Consider the following 13,775-nt stretch of genomic DNA (forward strand, 5'->3'; position numbering starts at 1 on the left):
CTGTGCTGTTGTTTATAAATATTTTTAAAAATATTTATGTAATATTTTTGGAATTTTATCATTTCTATTTTTTTAATTATTTACCATATTAAATAATTTAATAAAAATATTATGTGAATTTTTTAGCTTTTCTATCGACTATATTAATAAAATTAAAAAGAAAAATAATTTTTATTTGACGAAATTGAAATGTGTTCTGTTTGGGTTCCCACAATTTACAAGTGCGATTTCTCCAAATAAGAAAAGGCAAAACGCGTAACTTCCAAACAAGTCCTTTACTTCTCTACAAAACCTTCGTTTCGAAGCTCTTTCTCGTTGTTGTTGTTGTTGTTGTTGTTGCGGTTCTTCTCCCTCTACACTCTCTGTTCTCTTCACGAGCTCGCGAGATTTTAAAAACCCATTCCCTTTTGATCTCACCGTGAGTTTTTGCGCAATGCCGTTACCCTGAATCTAGCACCGAATTAGATTTGATACACTATCTACGACCACATCGCGAGAGAAAAAAACCCTTACTTCTTCGAATGGGGTCGGTGCCGTCAACGCCGCGCAGGGGTGGCGCATACTCTCCGGAGACGGCGGAGTATCTGATCGGAACTTTCGTCGGCGACACGCCCTTCCCCCTCTCATCGGAGTTCTGGCAGAAATTGCTGGAGCTTCCTCTCAATGTTCAATGGTCCACTCAGCGTGTTCAACAAGCTTGCGAGCTATTAGGTTAGTCATATTCTAACTAGTTCCTTTGATCACCGTTTGTTAGGCTTAGTATGATAATAATGGTTTGAACTAGAGGCTTCAATTCTTTGATTCGTGGCATATAGTATTGGTTAATAGCTTAGCATGTTGGAGTGTGATTTTCTTATCTCGAAATTATGATAATGCCAAGGACTTCAGAATGGTGATTATGTATTCTATAAGATTTGGGTTTCTAATTGAAGTAATTCTGAATGATTTATAGTTTAACTCTCTTTGAATTTATTGGTTATGTTATTATGTATTAATTGATGTATTGACTGTTAAGAAGAGTAAATTTGTTTCTCGTGGCAAGATGTTATTTGAAATTTTTTCTTTGTTTTTGTTTTTTTTCCATAATTGTTTTGCAGCCAAAAACAATTGTCACACCAGGCATCTTGCGAAGATTTTGTTCCATCTAGCGTGCTGCTTGCAAGAGTACATGTCTTCTTCTGGTGCGTTGCCCTTGGTCTATGAAAAGGCTTTTAATGCAGTGTACATCAGTTCGATATTTTTAAAGCACTTGATTGAGAGCGTCCATGGTGAGAATATCCAGTTATACCTGTCTCTTGAAGATAATGAGGATGTACAGAAGGATGTTTTGAGAGGTATGTATGACTCTCATTGTTTCAGATTTAGAATTAAAATCTTCAAATGTAAAATGTCTAGATTTTATTGAACTTTGTTGCATGTTTGATTTTGGGTGGGTTTTAGCATAAGATTCATGTGAAGGATGTAACTCAATTTTGATTCCTACTGAGTGAGAAATGTTGGTTTCGATGTCATCTTATTATGTTTGATGTGACATAAAAATGGTTTTTGTCATTTGTTTGAATTAGAACTTCCTTACTTTTCTTGGGTTTCACATGAATTATGTCATTTTCCCCTTTCAAGTCTTTTTTGGTTTTTATACATGTATTTCCAGTATTATTCAAATCTCTTAATTGTTTTTAAATTTTTATACAGACCAAACCATCAAAAATCTTGTTATGCGTAATGTGCTGAGCTTTATAGCATCAGTAGAAGTGAGGTATATCATGACTCATGAGTAATTTGACCTGCTAATTCTTGGTGAGTTATTGAGCAAACTATTTTTTCCTGACAAGTGAAATTTATTATTATTGTAGTCCCGACACATTTCTCCTACATCTAGAGCTGCTTAATTTCATGATTATTGGAATGTCAACTCAACTTCTCTGTGGGCCATCTCCTGGACCAAATGATGTGAACCCCTTTCTTGATGCAGCAATGGCTCAGGTTAGAACTTGAAATTTTAACATCAAACCTTGGTTATTTAGTTATTGTGTATTAGCAGATAGTAAACAAATGTGTATTGTTATTTTTGCAGGACAGCTCTCTGGTTGGTGCAGTTGTTTGCAGATTGCTTCTAAATTTCATGGCCCGTTCTAATGTTCCATCTAATAGGGCAACTTATTCCATCTTGTATGATGGAAATCAGAGTAGTGTGCTACAGAGAGTTGGTTCTGCAGCTGGTATGATTACTGTAGATACTTTTTTTTTTGTAATATTTATGGATTCTATGAAGTCAAATATCCATTTTGGATAATATTATCATAATTGTCTTATTGCTCAAAGATTCTCATGTACAGGTTTGAAAGCGGAAACTTACTCATATGTGCTTTTTTTTTTGGCTTTTTTTTAATTTTGCCTTGCAGCAAATATTGTTTTATTTCCATTTAGTTATCTGGTCAGTTCGAGTGGTGAAGAATCAAAAAGTCCTATTGCAGATATCAGTATTCATGTGCTTCTTGTTCTCGTTCATTATCATAAATGTCTTGTGAGCGAGGATTACGCGAATCACAAATCTTCCACATCAGATTCTTTACTCAAAGAAAATCCTCACTTTTCTGACAATCCTTACTGCAAGGCCTTAGAACATGCAATTGATTGTGAATGTAATATTTTTTTTGTACCTATGCATGTTTTTTTGATTGAGAAGGCTAGCAGATTTTTTTATCCGACCTTTAAATGCAGTGGATCGTGTAGATATTGAGGGCAATGCACATAGTGCTCGACACATAAAGCTTCCCTTTGCTTCATTGTTTGATACACTTGGCATGTGAGTTTCTTGCTCCTGTGGTTTTTGACAATTAACATACTACATCCTTCTCATGCTTACCTATGGTTTTAATTGAGTCCATCTCTGCAAAATATGATAATACAATCTGCATGTTTGTAATTGTTTGTTATCATGATGACAAGTCGAAAGCTCCTGTTTCTATGTCACATGATCAGATTGCATACCTAGTTGTCAATCAATCTTTTTATGACATTTAGAAAACTTGTTTCTTACACTCTGTTAACCAATTGATTCTTACATCAAAGCAAGGGAGGGAAAAAGTAAAAGAAGAAATACAAATTTTCTCCCTATGCCCTGCCCCGCCTTTTTCATCTTTGGTCTTCAGTTAGTTAGTTCCTGATTTCATTGTCTTTTATGGTTCAGGCATATAATTGTTATTTTGCAACTTTGTGTCCCTATTACCTCAATGTCATTGTTTGAGGCTCTAGTATGTTGTGGTCCATGACTTTCAGTTTTCTAATAAGTAGTGTCCTTCACTCTCCTTGCTTCTAGATATAGCAAGATTTGTCAGACTTCTTGTCACTTTGGACATTTAATTAATGCACAGTGTGTGTATAGTGTCATACACTCATAGTAGTTGCAATTCATTATTTTGGATTTTGCACATTTTTTAGTTTTTTTAAAAAAATTTGCAACATTTATTCCTCTGCAGATGCTTAGCTGATGAGGCAGCTGTTCTATTGCTTTACTCATTGTTGCAAGGGAATTCTGCCTTTCTGGAGTATGTATTAGTGCGGACAGATCTGGATGCATTGGTATGAGGCAGCAAACTTAAGTTTCTCCTATTAAAAAAGTGGGAATGAATTAATTATTTTTATATGTAAAAGTCAAGTAGAATTTCGGATGAAGTTATGTTGAGGATTATTACTTTGTAAAACTTGTATTTACTTGATTGTCATGTGATATATGTAACTACCTGCTGATACATGTAGAATGACTAATAATTAAGCCTTATTCTGATACCTGGACATCTTATGAAATTAACAGTTAATGCCAATTCTGGAAGCTCTATACAATGCTCCAAGTAGGACTGCTAATCAAATTTACATGTTGCTAATTATACTTCTCATACTCAGTCAAGATTCTTCTTTTAATGCAAGCATTCATAAGCTGGTAAGAGTTGTCTTTTGGCAATATGTTTTGCCGTAAAATTACAAGGATTGCACTTAATGCTAATTTGGTATGCGAATCGACAGATATTAACTGGTGTTCCTTGGTACAAAGAACGCCTGTTCCATCAGACTTCTCTTGGTTCGCTCATGGTCATAATTCTTATCAGAACTGTACAGTATAATTTGTCAAAACTACGGGTATAAATCTTAAACTTAGATGGACTATTAATTTAATCTCATTTATCTAAAAATTAGCTTTTCTGCTGACTGATTATTTAATTCAGACATTGCATATATTGTATGGAAAAAATACGTAATATATATTTCTGTTATGTATTGAATTATGATAGGATGTCTATCTCCAAACAACATGCCTGGCAACCTTGGCAAACATGGCACCTCATGTTCATCGTTTGAGTGCATATGCATCTCAGAGATTAGTCAGCCTTTTTGATATGCTTTCACGCAAGTATGTCACTCTTTTGTTTGCCTTCATAATGTTCTATTCCATTTCTTTATGTCTTAGAACATTGTAATCACTGGTTAAAAATCTGGCCACCATATATTTGCTTCTTATTAGGTATAACAAATTAGCTGAACGCAGAGATAATAAGCTCCATATTGCAAAAGGAAACTCAGTTGAAGGAAACAACCTTGTAGAAGATATGGTATATACTGTCGTGGTGCTTTTGTGGTTTTATTGATTACAAACTTAAACTATTCCTTTTTTCTGAATTATAGATTCTTTTGGTGCAGTCAACTGAATTGCACATTTATACTGACTTCTTGAGGCTTGTACTAGAAATAATAAATGCAATCCTGACTTATGCACTACCTCGGAATCCTGAGGTAAACGATTTTGATTGATTGAGAAGATTTATCATGTCTATTTTTATCTAGTTTGCAGTAATAGAAATTTACATTATAACCTTTTGCATCTATCTTACTGATTTCTTGTGTGACTGGGGCAGGTAGTGTATGCAATAATGCACAGGCAGGAAGTCTTTCAGCCATTCAAGAATCATCCACGTTTCAATGAACTGATTGATAACATTTATACTGTATGTGTCATATATGTTTTATTTAAATGAAAGTACCAAAATATGCTGACCCTTTGCAATCTTGTAACTTTTAAAGGAGCAAGTTTTGTGCTATCTTTAGTCACATTAATGAAGCTTGTCTTTGTATAATAAATCATGTTTCTCAAGTGTGTGCAAAATGTATCTATTAAATATTTACAGGTATTAGATTTTTTCAATAGTCGAATGGATGCTCAAAGAGAGGATGGTGACTGGTCAGTCCATGAAGTGCTCCAAGTCATAATTGTAAATTGTCGTTCTTGGAGGGGTGATGGAATGAAGGTAAGATGGAAATATATTTTTTGATTTGTGGTTTGCTTCCAATGTGGAATACCATTAGGTGGATTATTTGTCTTATTTCTATGAGGCTGTATCTTGTTTGTCAGATGTTTACTCAACTGCGCTTCACATATGAACAAGAGAGTCATCCAGAGGAGTTTTTTATCCCATATGTCTGGCAGCTAGTTCTATCCCATTGGTATGATTCCTGGAGCTTTTCTATTCACATTGTCTCACGGCTACATATAATTATTTTACTCTTACATTTTGAGTTGTGTTGGTCTTGTTTTATTTCATTCTGCTTGTAAATTGCATGTGCTTGCTCATTAAGTACCCACCTTGATAATCATTATGTATTGAGACTTGAGAAACGCTAGCTCAAGGAATTCATTGTAGTATCTATCTTATTTTTTATTTTAACTTTGTTAATTGTTTTCTACCCATTTATTTTCCATTGTGCATGTCTCTAATGCAAAAATTGTGTCATCTTCAGTGGATTCTCATTCAACACAGGAGCCATAAATTTGTTTCCAGTTGATCTACAAACAGAAGTATGTATCTGAACCTCTCTCTGTTTCTGTTTTTGTTAATGATTCTTTGTACATAGGACTAATCAAACAGTAAACGAGTACAACTTTTTTTTATTTGTTGGTGATAACCTTTCTACCTTGTGTTTATCATGTACGACATGTCTCCAGCACTCTGCTCTGGTGTCAGATTAAAATATTAGTTTTTTTGTTGCCCTGACACTTAAAGACATGGCTTCAGCCACAAAGGACACAGCTTCAGTGTATAACTTTTATTTTAAAAATTTCAAAAGACAAATTTCAAATTTAGAAACTAGAAAGACAGAAACTTATCGCATATGCATCTCTACTTCTCCTAATTTCCTATTCTTTGCTGGTGCGAGACCTTTTGATTTTCTGCTGCCCACTGTTTCACTGACTTCTCCCAACTCTTATTTTTAATGACTTCCATACTTCCCACCCTCTTCTACATTTCTCATTCTCGACTTGCATACTTCCTTTGCTTTCAAAAGAAGTGGCAACTCTGTTTTTATTTCACATATGGAAACTAACATTGTATGATATTAATTTACTTCTTGTTATGTGCGTGTGTGTCATATTATAATGAGACAACAGTATCTCTATTTGATATTTGTTATATGTGTGCCATACTGTGTCAAGATAGTTGTAGAATATTGTATGTCTCTCCAAGTATATTTTTTTACTCATTATAATAGGAAAATGTTTATATATATAAACATTTTCCTATTATATATATATATATATATATATATATATATATATATAATAGGAAAATGTTTATATATATATCCGTGTCCGGTGTCTGTGTTTCATAGTTCTCATATCTTATTTATTTAATGCGCAATTGAAGACACATTTATTTATTTTCTAAGAAACCAAAGTCTTTTCCACTTGATCGAAGCATCCCATTGTATTTGATGTATAAAACAAGTAATTAAAGGGGAAGATTTGGTTCCCTCTTTCCAATGTGTAGCGCTCTCCTGTGTAGTGTTAGGTCAAACATCAATGTATTCGTATTGGATATGAGACAATGATTTCTTCTGTTCTGGTCATTGACTTGTAATGGTTTGCAGAGACTTGAAAATGGGGTGGTGGGAAGCACACTCCAAAATGGTGATTTTGACAAGTCTGAGTATCAGCTTGATCCATAACAGGGGGAAGACAATATCGTTCTATTGGTGAATATTTGTACATATGCAATACGTACGATTTCTGGAAAAAAAAAAAAAGAAGGAAACTGCTAAGATGTGTATTGTTCTCATTCTTTTCTGTTCATAAATTTGAGTGTAGAGGTTCATTCCCGTAGATGAAAATCAGATATCAGTGTAATCAATAAGGGGTGACACTAGATATCCATGTCATATCATAAGTTTTTGGAGCTGTGCTCAGTTGCTTGTGGTTCGGTAACTGCTTTTCACCTGGGAATTCTCTCGCTTTGTATTGCATGTCTATTTACGATTGTTATAATTGAACAATAAGGGAATATTGACATAGAAATTATGATGCGATTCGTTTATCAATTATGCTTTGCTAATGCGATTTTATTATGTTTTTTTGGCTAAAATATATTTTTATCCTTCATCTTTTTATTATAATCTGTTTGGATCTTTTATTTTTTAAAAAGATTCAATTTGATACCCTAACTTAAAATTTGAGTTTTTTGTTGTTCTCTTAAAAAAGTGATCATTCTTTTCATGAAAAGTATGAAAATTAATGATCAAACAAAAGATGAAGGTTCCAAAAAAAAGATCACTGTTCAATCGGATTCCCTTAATGCGATCAAGCTCCTGCAATCTTGCAGCAACACGAATCACTGCTATACCCTTGTTCGTGAGATTCATAATGTCTATAATGATGGAGTTTCCATTAAAGGGTGTCATATTATCCGGGAAGCTAACTAAGTGGCTCACATTTTGGCCAATTTATTTGCCGAAAGATACCTTTAAGAGTATAATGTTGTTCCTAATTGTATTGTCAATGCTTAGAGCTGATATAGCTCATGTTTCTATCCCTAGAGGTTTTTAGTCCTCTTTTTGATTGTTATTAAAAAAAAAGATAAAAATTTAAAATGAGTTCCGTGAGAAATTGAAAACTAAAATTTAATATCAATTAAATTGTGAAGTAAAAAAATAAAAATAATTTTAGTAAAAAAAAAATAAACGACCAAAAATATATTTTATCTTAATAATTTTTTTAACTAAATTTATAGTTATTATCATATTTTTAATTTAAATGTATTTCTTTAAACATACGGATGTTAGTTTTTTTTTATCATTGACGGATGTTTGCTAATTTTGTGAACTACCACTATATTTTTTGAACTGGAAATTCCTTCAGTTTCCCTAATTTTTTTAGTTATAATTGTGATAAGCATTACCTTCATAATTATCTACTAGAACGCATTAATTTGAATCCCTATCCTCTTAAACTAATAATTTATTAAGTATAATCGAAATAATGTTATTATTTAAACAAAAAATAATTTATATTGTATCTGACATGGTATATTATTTTTTTTATTTTTTTTACTATATATACTATCCCAAAAATATTTCTTAAAATTAAAGAGAAACCAAAATTATTATTTTTTAATTATACAAATTGAAATGCTTACAGGTTTGGAGCAGGTGTCTTAAAATGTCCTAATTTAGTATTAAAAAAGGGTATATTTGTTAACATGACAAGAATGACACTATTTTTATGATTTATAGAGATTGCGTTTTGTATAATAAAATTATACAACTTGTATAGTTTTTTTTTCTTAAATCTCTATTCATTATACCACTCATTTTATTTTATATTTTTGTTACTTCTTTCCTCATCTCTCTTATTTATAAAAAATACGTCAAAAATGTATAAAAAAACTTTTAAAAAAGTAATATAACAAATACCGTCTCATGTTACGGAAAGTTCACTTTTTTGAATTATATTATTCATACTTTCTTGTACAACATTTTATACATTACTCTTTTTGTTTTCTATCACATATAAATCATCTTGTCAAGTACTTTCCTCTTCTTAATTTTTCATTTACGTAAAAAGTTGTATAAATATAATTTCTTTACTTTATTTTTACTTTAATTTCATCAGCTACCTTTCTATTTCTGCAAATGAAATAAACAAAAAAATAATAAAACAAAAACAAGAATCTTCATATCTACATCACATCAAGAAAGAGAGACTGAAAGAGGTATTTTACAAGTCTAAGTCTTTTTCTAAGTATATTTTTATTTTAGTTTGGTTGATTATATTTGAACACTCATAAATTTTAAATATTTCATTAATATTTTTTTTTCTATCTCTATCTAATTCTTTGTTTGATTAGAGAAGAAAAAAGATAAAATGAAGAGAAATTTTCAAAAACTAACATGGATTCATACTTCTATCTTTCTATTTTAATTCAAATATTTTTCATCTTTTCTCTTCACTTCCATTTTCTTCTACACAATCAAACTCATGTTAAGTTTCTTTCTATCAAACTACACTATTTTATTATCAATCAAGTCAATTATTTATCTCTTTTCAATGCCTATTTCTCTCAAGGTACGAGGACGTACACAAATAATTTTCCTTTTGATTTTAGACGAATTAAGAAAGCCGCGTCTATGTAGTTAACCTTGCTTTGTAAAGAAGCGTTGTTTGATTTGTAGTAGTTAACTTAATAAAAAGCTTTAGTTATCGTGGTAATTACACGAGGCAAACAGCAATTCAATGTGAAGAAGTTTGGTTATGATTAACGAAATAATTTTGATATGTAGATTAAATAAACACACGAAGTACAAATAAACATTGGTCTCTCTAATCACAAAGGAGATTAAGTCCATTGTGGTGTGTCTTCATGACTGAATTATACCAAAGTACTACCCTTAACATACTCAGTAAAAGCCAGAGCAATCAAACCCAACATAGCAAATCTCCCATTCCACAGTTCTGCATCTGAGGACATGAACCCTTTGGACTTAGACTCCACGCTGACACCTTGGAAGAGTGGAATCAAGGAAGCAAGGGTAAGGACCACACTTGTCCCCAAGAACCATGGGATGCCACCATTGGATATTTGTTCTAACACACCTTGCCCTTTGGCTACTTCCACTGCCATTGCAGCCACAAACCCAATCATGGCCAACCTTCCATTGATCCTCTCAGGTGCTGGCCCACTGAATGCCAACACATCAGAAAACTTAGTGCTCACCTGCCATTAACCATGATATCAATAGAGAGAGGGACATATTGCTTATCAAAATTCACATTTGCATAACTAAGAAATTATTAGTAGTCTCGGATCGTCATCATGTGTCCCAGGTTTCAATTGTTCTCTATGTAGCATGCATTTAAATTTACTAATTTAATATGGAAAAACTAATAGAACTGAACTTGGTGCCATGTGAAAATTGATTAAGCTTTAGTAGTCTTAAGACCATGTAATAATTTCTCATCTGATATAAGTGATTATTCCTTCAAGGTTAGTTAATTGCCAACTTAAATTAATTAATGACCCACATGAAGAATGTGAAATTCGATTTCCACAATAATTGGCACAAAAATCAAATAGAGTATATGCTAAAAACTCAAATCAGGAAGAACAAAGGTTATATATTTTGATTTACATTTAAGTTTAACACAAGGCTTACCTTTGGTGAAGGAGCAGAGACTGGCTGTGGCTTGGGTTCTACTGATGGTGGCGGTGTAACTGGGGTTGCAGGCTCACTTGGTTGTTCTTCCTGCAAAGAAATAAAAAAACAAGAACAATGGTTACCTATGATTGTTCCTAAATGTTTGAGGAAACATACCAAATAATAACAAAAACACTAGGCATGTATTCTATGAGAACTGAAATTTGTGTTGTGATCCACTACCTCAGCCATGGACCTAACTCTCAGGCCAACATTCCTTCTCATGTGCAAAGCAGGAACGCCAAATTGGTTCACCCTAGACCCGCTGGAAATGCGGATCATAGGGTTTGCCAGGATTGATTGCATAGCATAAGAAGAGGCAGCCATAGATGAATTGAATAGAATTTTAGTGGCACAATTCCAAAATGAACACAATATGTGGCAATGTTACTAAGGTTAGACACTTATCTTGCCACCTAATTAGAGTGTATTTATGAGGATAACTTAGTGTATCTCACTTCTCTGCTTTCACAACCCTTGATGAGTTGATGTGGTAGATGAATTGCTGGAGAAGGTTGCTTATATAGAATTAGAGGGCAAGCATTGTAGTGGATATTTTGGTTCCACGTCGTGCGTATATAGGTCCTAAAGGTCATTGGTTCACGTGGGTTCACTTGTCCACACATGGTAAAAGTAGGAGACGTGGCTTCCATGAGGGCCAAGGAACCCTTCGGTGAATTTGAGGTTTTAAAATGGTTGAAGACTTTAATTTTTGTTACTGCTTCTTAGGTTGGTAAGGACTAGAACATTCTATAGACATCTACTAGATAATTTATTGGTGGCTCTGCGTCATCCTCATTGATTGATAATTAACCAAGATGCTAAAACTGCCTTTAAAACAATGTTATTAATGTTGCTCTAACCAAAATGTTTTCTATTCTATGCAGACCGTGTTTAGCCTGGAAGATAAGCGTAATTCATTGAACGCTTCATGCAGTTAAGATGACATGCCTTCTAAGAATTTGATTCAACCTAGAATTGAGGATGAAGTATAAGATTAGGTCAGTTTCTTTCAACTTAAAATAAATACATTTTAGAAAAGTCTTTATTTAATAAAAGTAGGTAAGATTTATTTCTTAAAAAAAATAGAAAATTATTTTTTAAAACAAAAATAATTTAAACAAGCACTGAAAAATGAGAAAGATGTTTATTTTATTATTATAACTATTTTTTCAACAAATAAATTTAAACAAACTAACTCGGAAAATGATTTTTAGACATGAATTGTGTCCTAATAGAAAGAAATGAAGAAGTGTTGATTAGGTGTTTGAAAATTCCCATAAAAAAAAATGGGGTTTGAAAATTTGAGGTGCACCAAGAATTGTTTGTAGATAAGTGGTTCGACATGTAGGTTTTTTAATCAAAATATCAGTTTATCTTAATTTGAAAATGAAATCGCAATTTGAGATATTGCTTTATGTTAGAATGAATGAGTTGACTGGAGATTAATTGGGTGCCCATGCAAATTAGAAGTTTAAGATAAAAAAATATTTTGTAAAAAATAGGAACGCGTTCCTTTGTTTAAAAATTATTCCGTAAAAATACTTAAAAACATTTTTTAAAAAGTAAAATAGTGGAGATGTGTCATATTGTCAGAAAAATTAAACTGAGGGTAAATATTGTTATTTATTAAAATATTAAATATAACTTTGACTATAAAATAAAAAAAAACATATTAAAAATTAGTTAAATAATTAAAATTTTGAAACAATAAACTAAGGAAAACAACTGTTACTCTGGAAAAGTAAACTTCAAATTTATAATGGTTGGCAGAAGTTACACAATTAAAGGATAAATAAGTAAAAAAAAATCAAAATAAGGGATAAAGATGTCTAAGAAAATATATAAACAAAGGAAGATATCTACCTTATCAATTTACATAGATTATACATTAAAAGAATCCGGCTTCATAAATAATGATCATGGTTCATTTTTAAAAAAATGAACATGGTAATCGACCTCTTCAATCACATTTGATGAATGATTTAGTCTTAAAAAAGTGAAATTTATAAGAATAGAAATAGTTTTTTTTATCAAGACGTAAGGGTTGCAAATTAATCCCAAAATAGCAAAAATAAAGTTGCAAAATAAGTAAATAAATATTAATTTAGAAATAGCTTATTAAAAGAAAGGATGTTTTAAAAAAATTTCTGATACATAATTATTAATCTGTAATTAGACCTTTTCTCTTTATATTAACTTTCTAGTTTCAAAAGAAAAAAACAGAGAATAGGGACGATAATAGTGTAAAAATAGATCCTTTTTTTAATACTAATTAAAAATAATATTTAAAATAGTTTTGTTAATAAGTCTCTCTTTTTGTTTACATAAGTTAATAAGTCTCTTAAAACCATACTATTTACCAAAAAACTTATTAAATACATTTACTTCAAAAATATTTTTACATTATCTTATTTTTGAATAATAAAATGTTTTTAATAAATAATTTTATTTTCTTAATTATTTGGTTAATTAAAATTAGCCAAATGTAAATTACTAATCTGTGCCATAAGAACATTGCATACGGAAATAAAAGTATAGAAAATATTAAAAAAATATATAACATATAAAAAATTATAAAAGCATTGAATTAAAAAAATTAATAATAAAAAACTAAATTGAACTAATTGAATTAATAAAAGAAACAAATTAATATTTTAGCCTATTTAAAATAAATATAAGAAAGAAAAAGATGTAATTTAAACTTTTTTCCGTACGTACTCCGTAACATAAGAGCAATAGAAATGCACATGGTAAGAAGAGGAAAGAAAAGAGCTTAGAAAAAATAAAAAATGATATATTTTTTAATTAGTTAATAAAGAATGAAAATCAAAGAGGGAGAAATTTTAACTTTTATAAAAAAAAATTGGATCCTAAACTTACAATGATATCATTAAGAAAAATTTATTTAATTTGTTAAAATATAAAAAAAGAAACAAATATAGATAAAATTAAATATTAAATCAAAATTATAAGTTTTTTAAAATAAGAGATGAAATATTTTTATTTTAAGATACGAGTACTAAAATTTTAAATTTTAAATTTAAGCCAAAATAAAAATTCAAAGATTTTTTATTTTCTCTTCAACTCAAATTCAAACTTTTTCCCATTTTCTTCGCTCCACTGTAACTAATTGTCACCATTGTACTCAAAAAGAAAAAAGAAAAAAAAATTACTAGTTGTGAGGGTGGTGCATAACCGTGTTTTGAAAATCAAAGCGAAGCGATTGCCCGGACTTGAAAATTGGTGAATTGGTG

At 31.1% G+C, this 13,775-nt stretch overlaps 2 protein-coding genes across 4 annotated transcripts; one reads left to right on the forward strand and one right to left on the reverse strand.

Annotated features, from left to right (window-relative positions):
• Positions 1–302: 302 nt before the first annotated feature.
• Positions 303–7,366, forward strand: LOC114403617 (dymeclin-like). Of its 3 annotated transcripts, none has more exons than XM_028366691.1 (18): positions 303–711; positions 1,098–1,334; positions 1,693–1,756; positions 1,854–1,983; positions 2,075–2,219; positions 2,403–2,642; positions 2,722–2,806; positions 3,480–3,582; positions 3,815–3,940; positions 4,024–4,137; positions 4,290–4,408; positions 4,520–4,607; positions 4,681–4,788; positions 4,911–5,000; positions 5,181–5,300; positions 5,405–5,496; positions 5,791–5,848; positions 6,919–7,366. In XM_028366691.1, exons 1-18 carry the CDS (start codon positions 522–524, stop codon positions 6,994–6,996), a joined length of 2,187 nt encoding a protein of 728 aa, XP_028222492.1. In that variant the 5' UTR covers positions 303–521; the 3' UTR covers positions 6,997–7,366. The 3 variants fall into 3 exon arrangements, with proteins under 3 accessions (XP_028222492.1, XP_028222494.1, XP_028222493.1); XM_028366692.1 differs by having other exon boundaries at positions 522–711; positions 4,696–4,788; XM_028366693.1 differs by lacking the exon at positions 2,403–2,642.
• Positions 7,367–9,552: 2,186 nt separating this feature from the next.
• LOC114403717 (early light-induced protein, chloroplastic-like) lies at positions 9,553–11,024 on the reverse strand. The gene is made up of 3 exons (XM_028366835.1): positions 10,702–11,024; positions 10,477–10,566; positions 9,553–10,037 (listed from the first exon to the last, which is right to left on the reverse strand). Exons 1-3 carry the CDS (start codon positions 10,843–10,845, stop codon positions 9,693–9,695), a joined length of 579 nt encoding a protein of 192 aa, XP_028222636.1. The 5' UTR covers positions 10,846–11,024; the 3' UTR covers positions 9,553–9,692.
• Positions 11,025–13,775: the final 2,751 nt, after the last annotated feature.

Source organism: Glycine soja, chromosome 20, assembly GCF_004193775.1.
Source record: "Glycine soja cultivar W05 chromosome 20, ASM419377v2, whole genome shotgun sequence".
NCBI lineage: Eukaryota > Viridiplantae > Streptophyta > Magnoliopsida > Fabales > Fabaceae > Glycine > Glycine soja.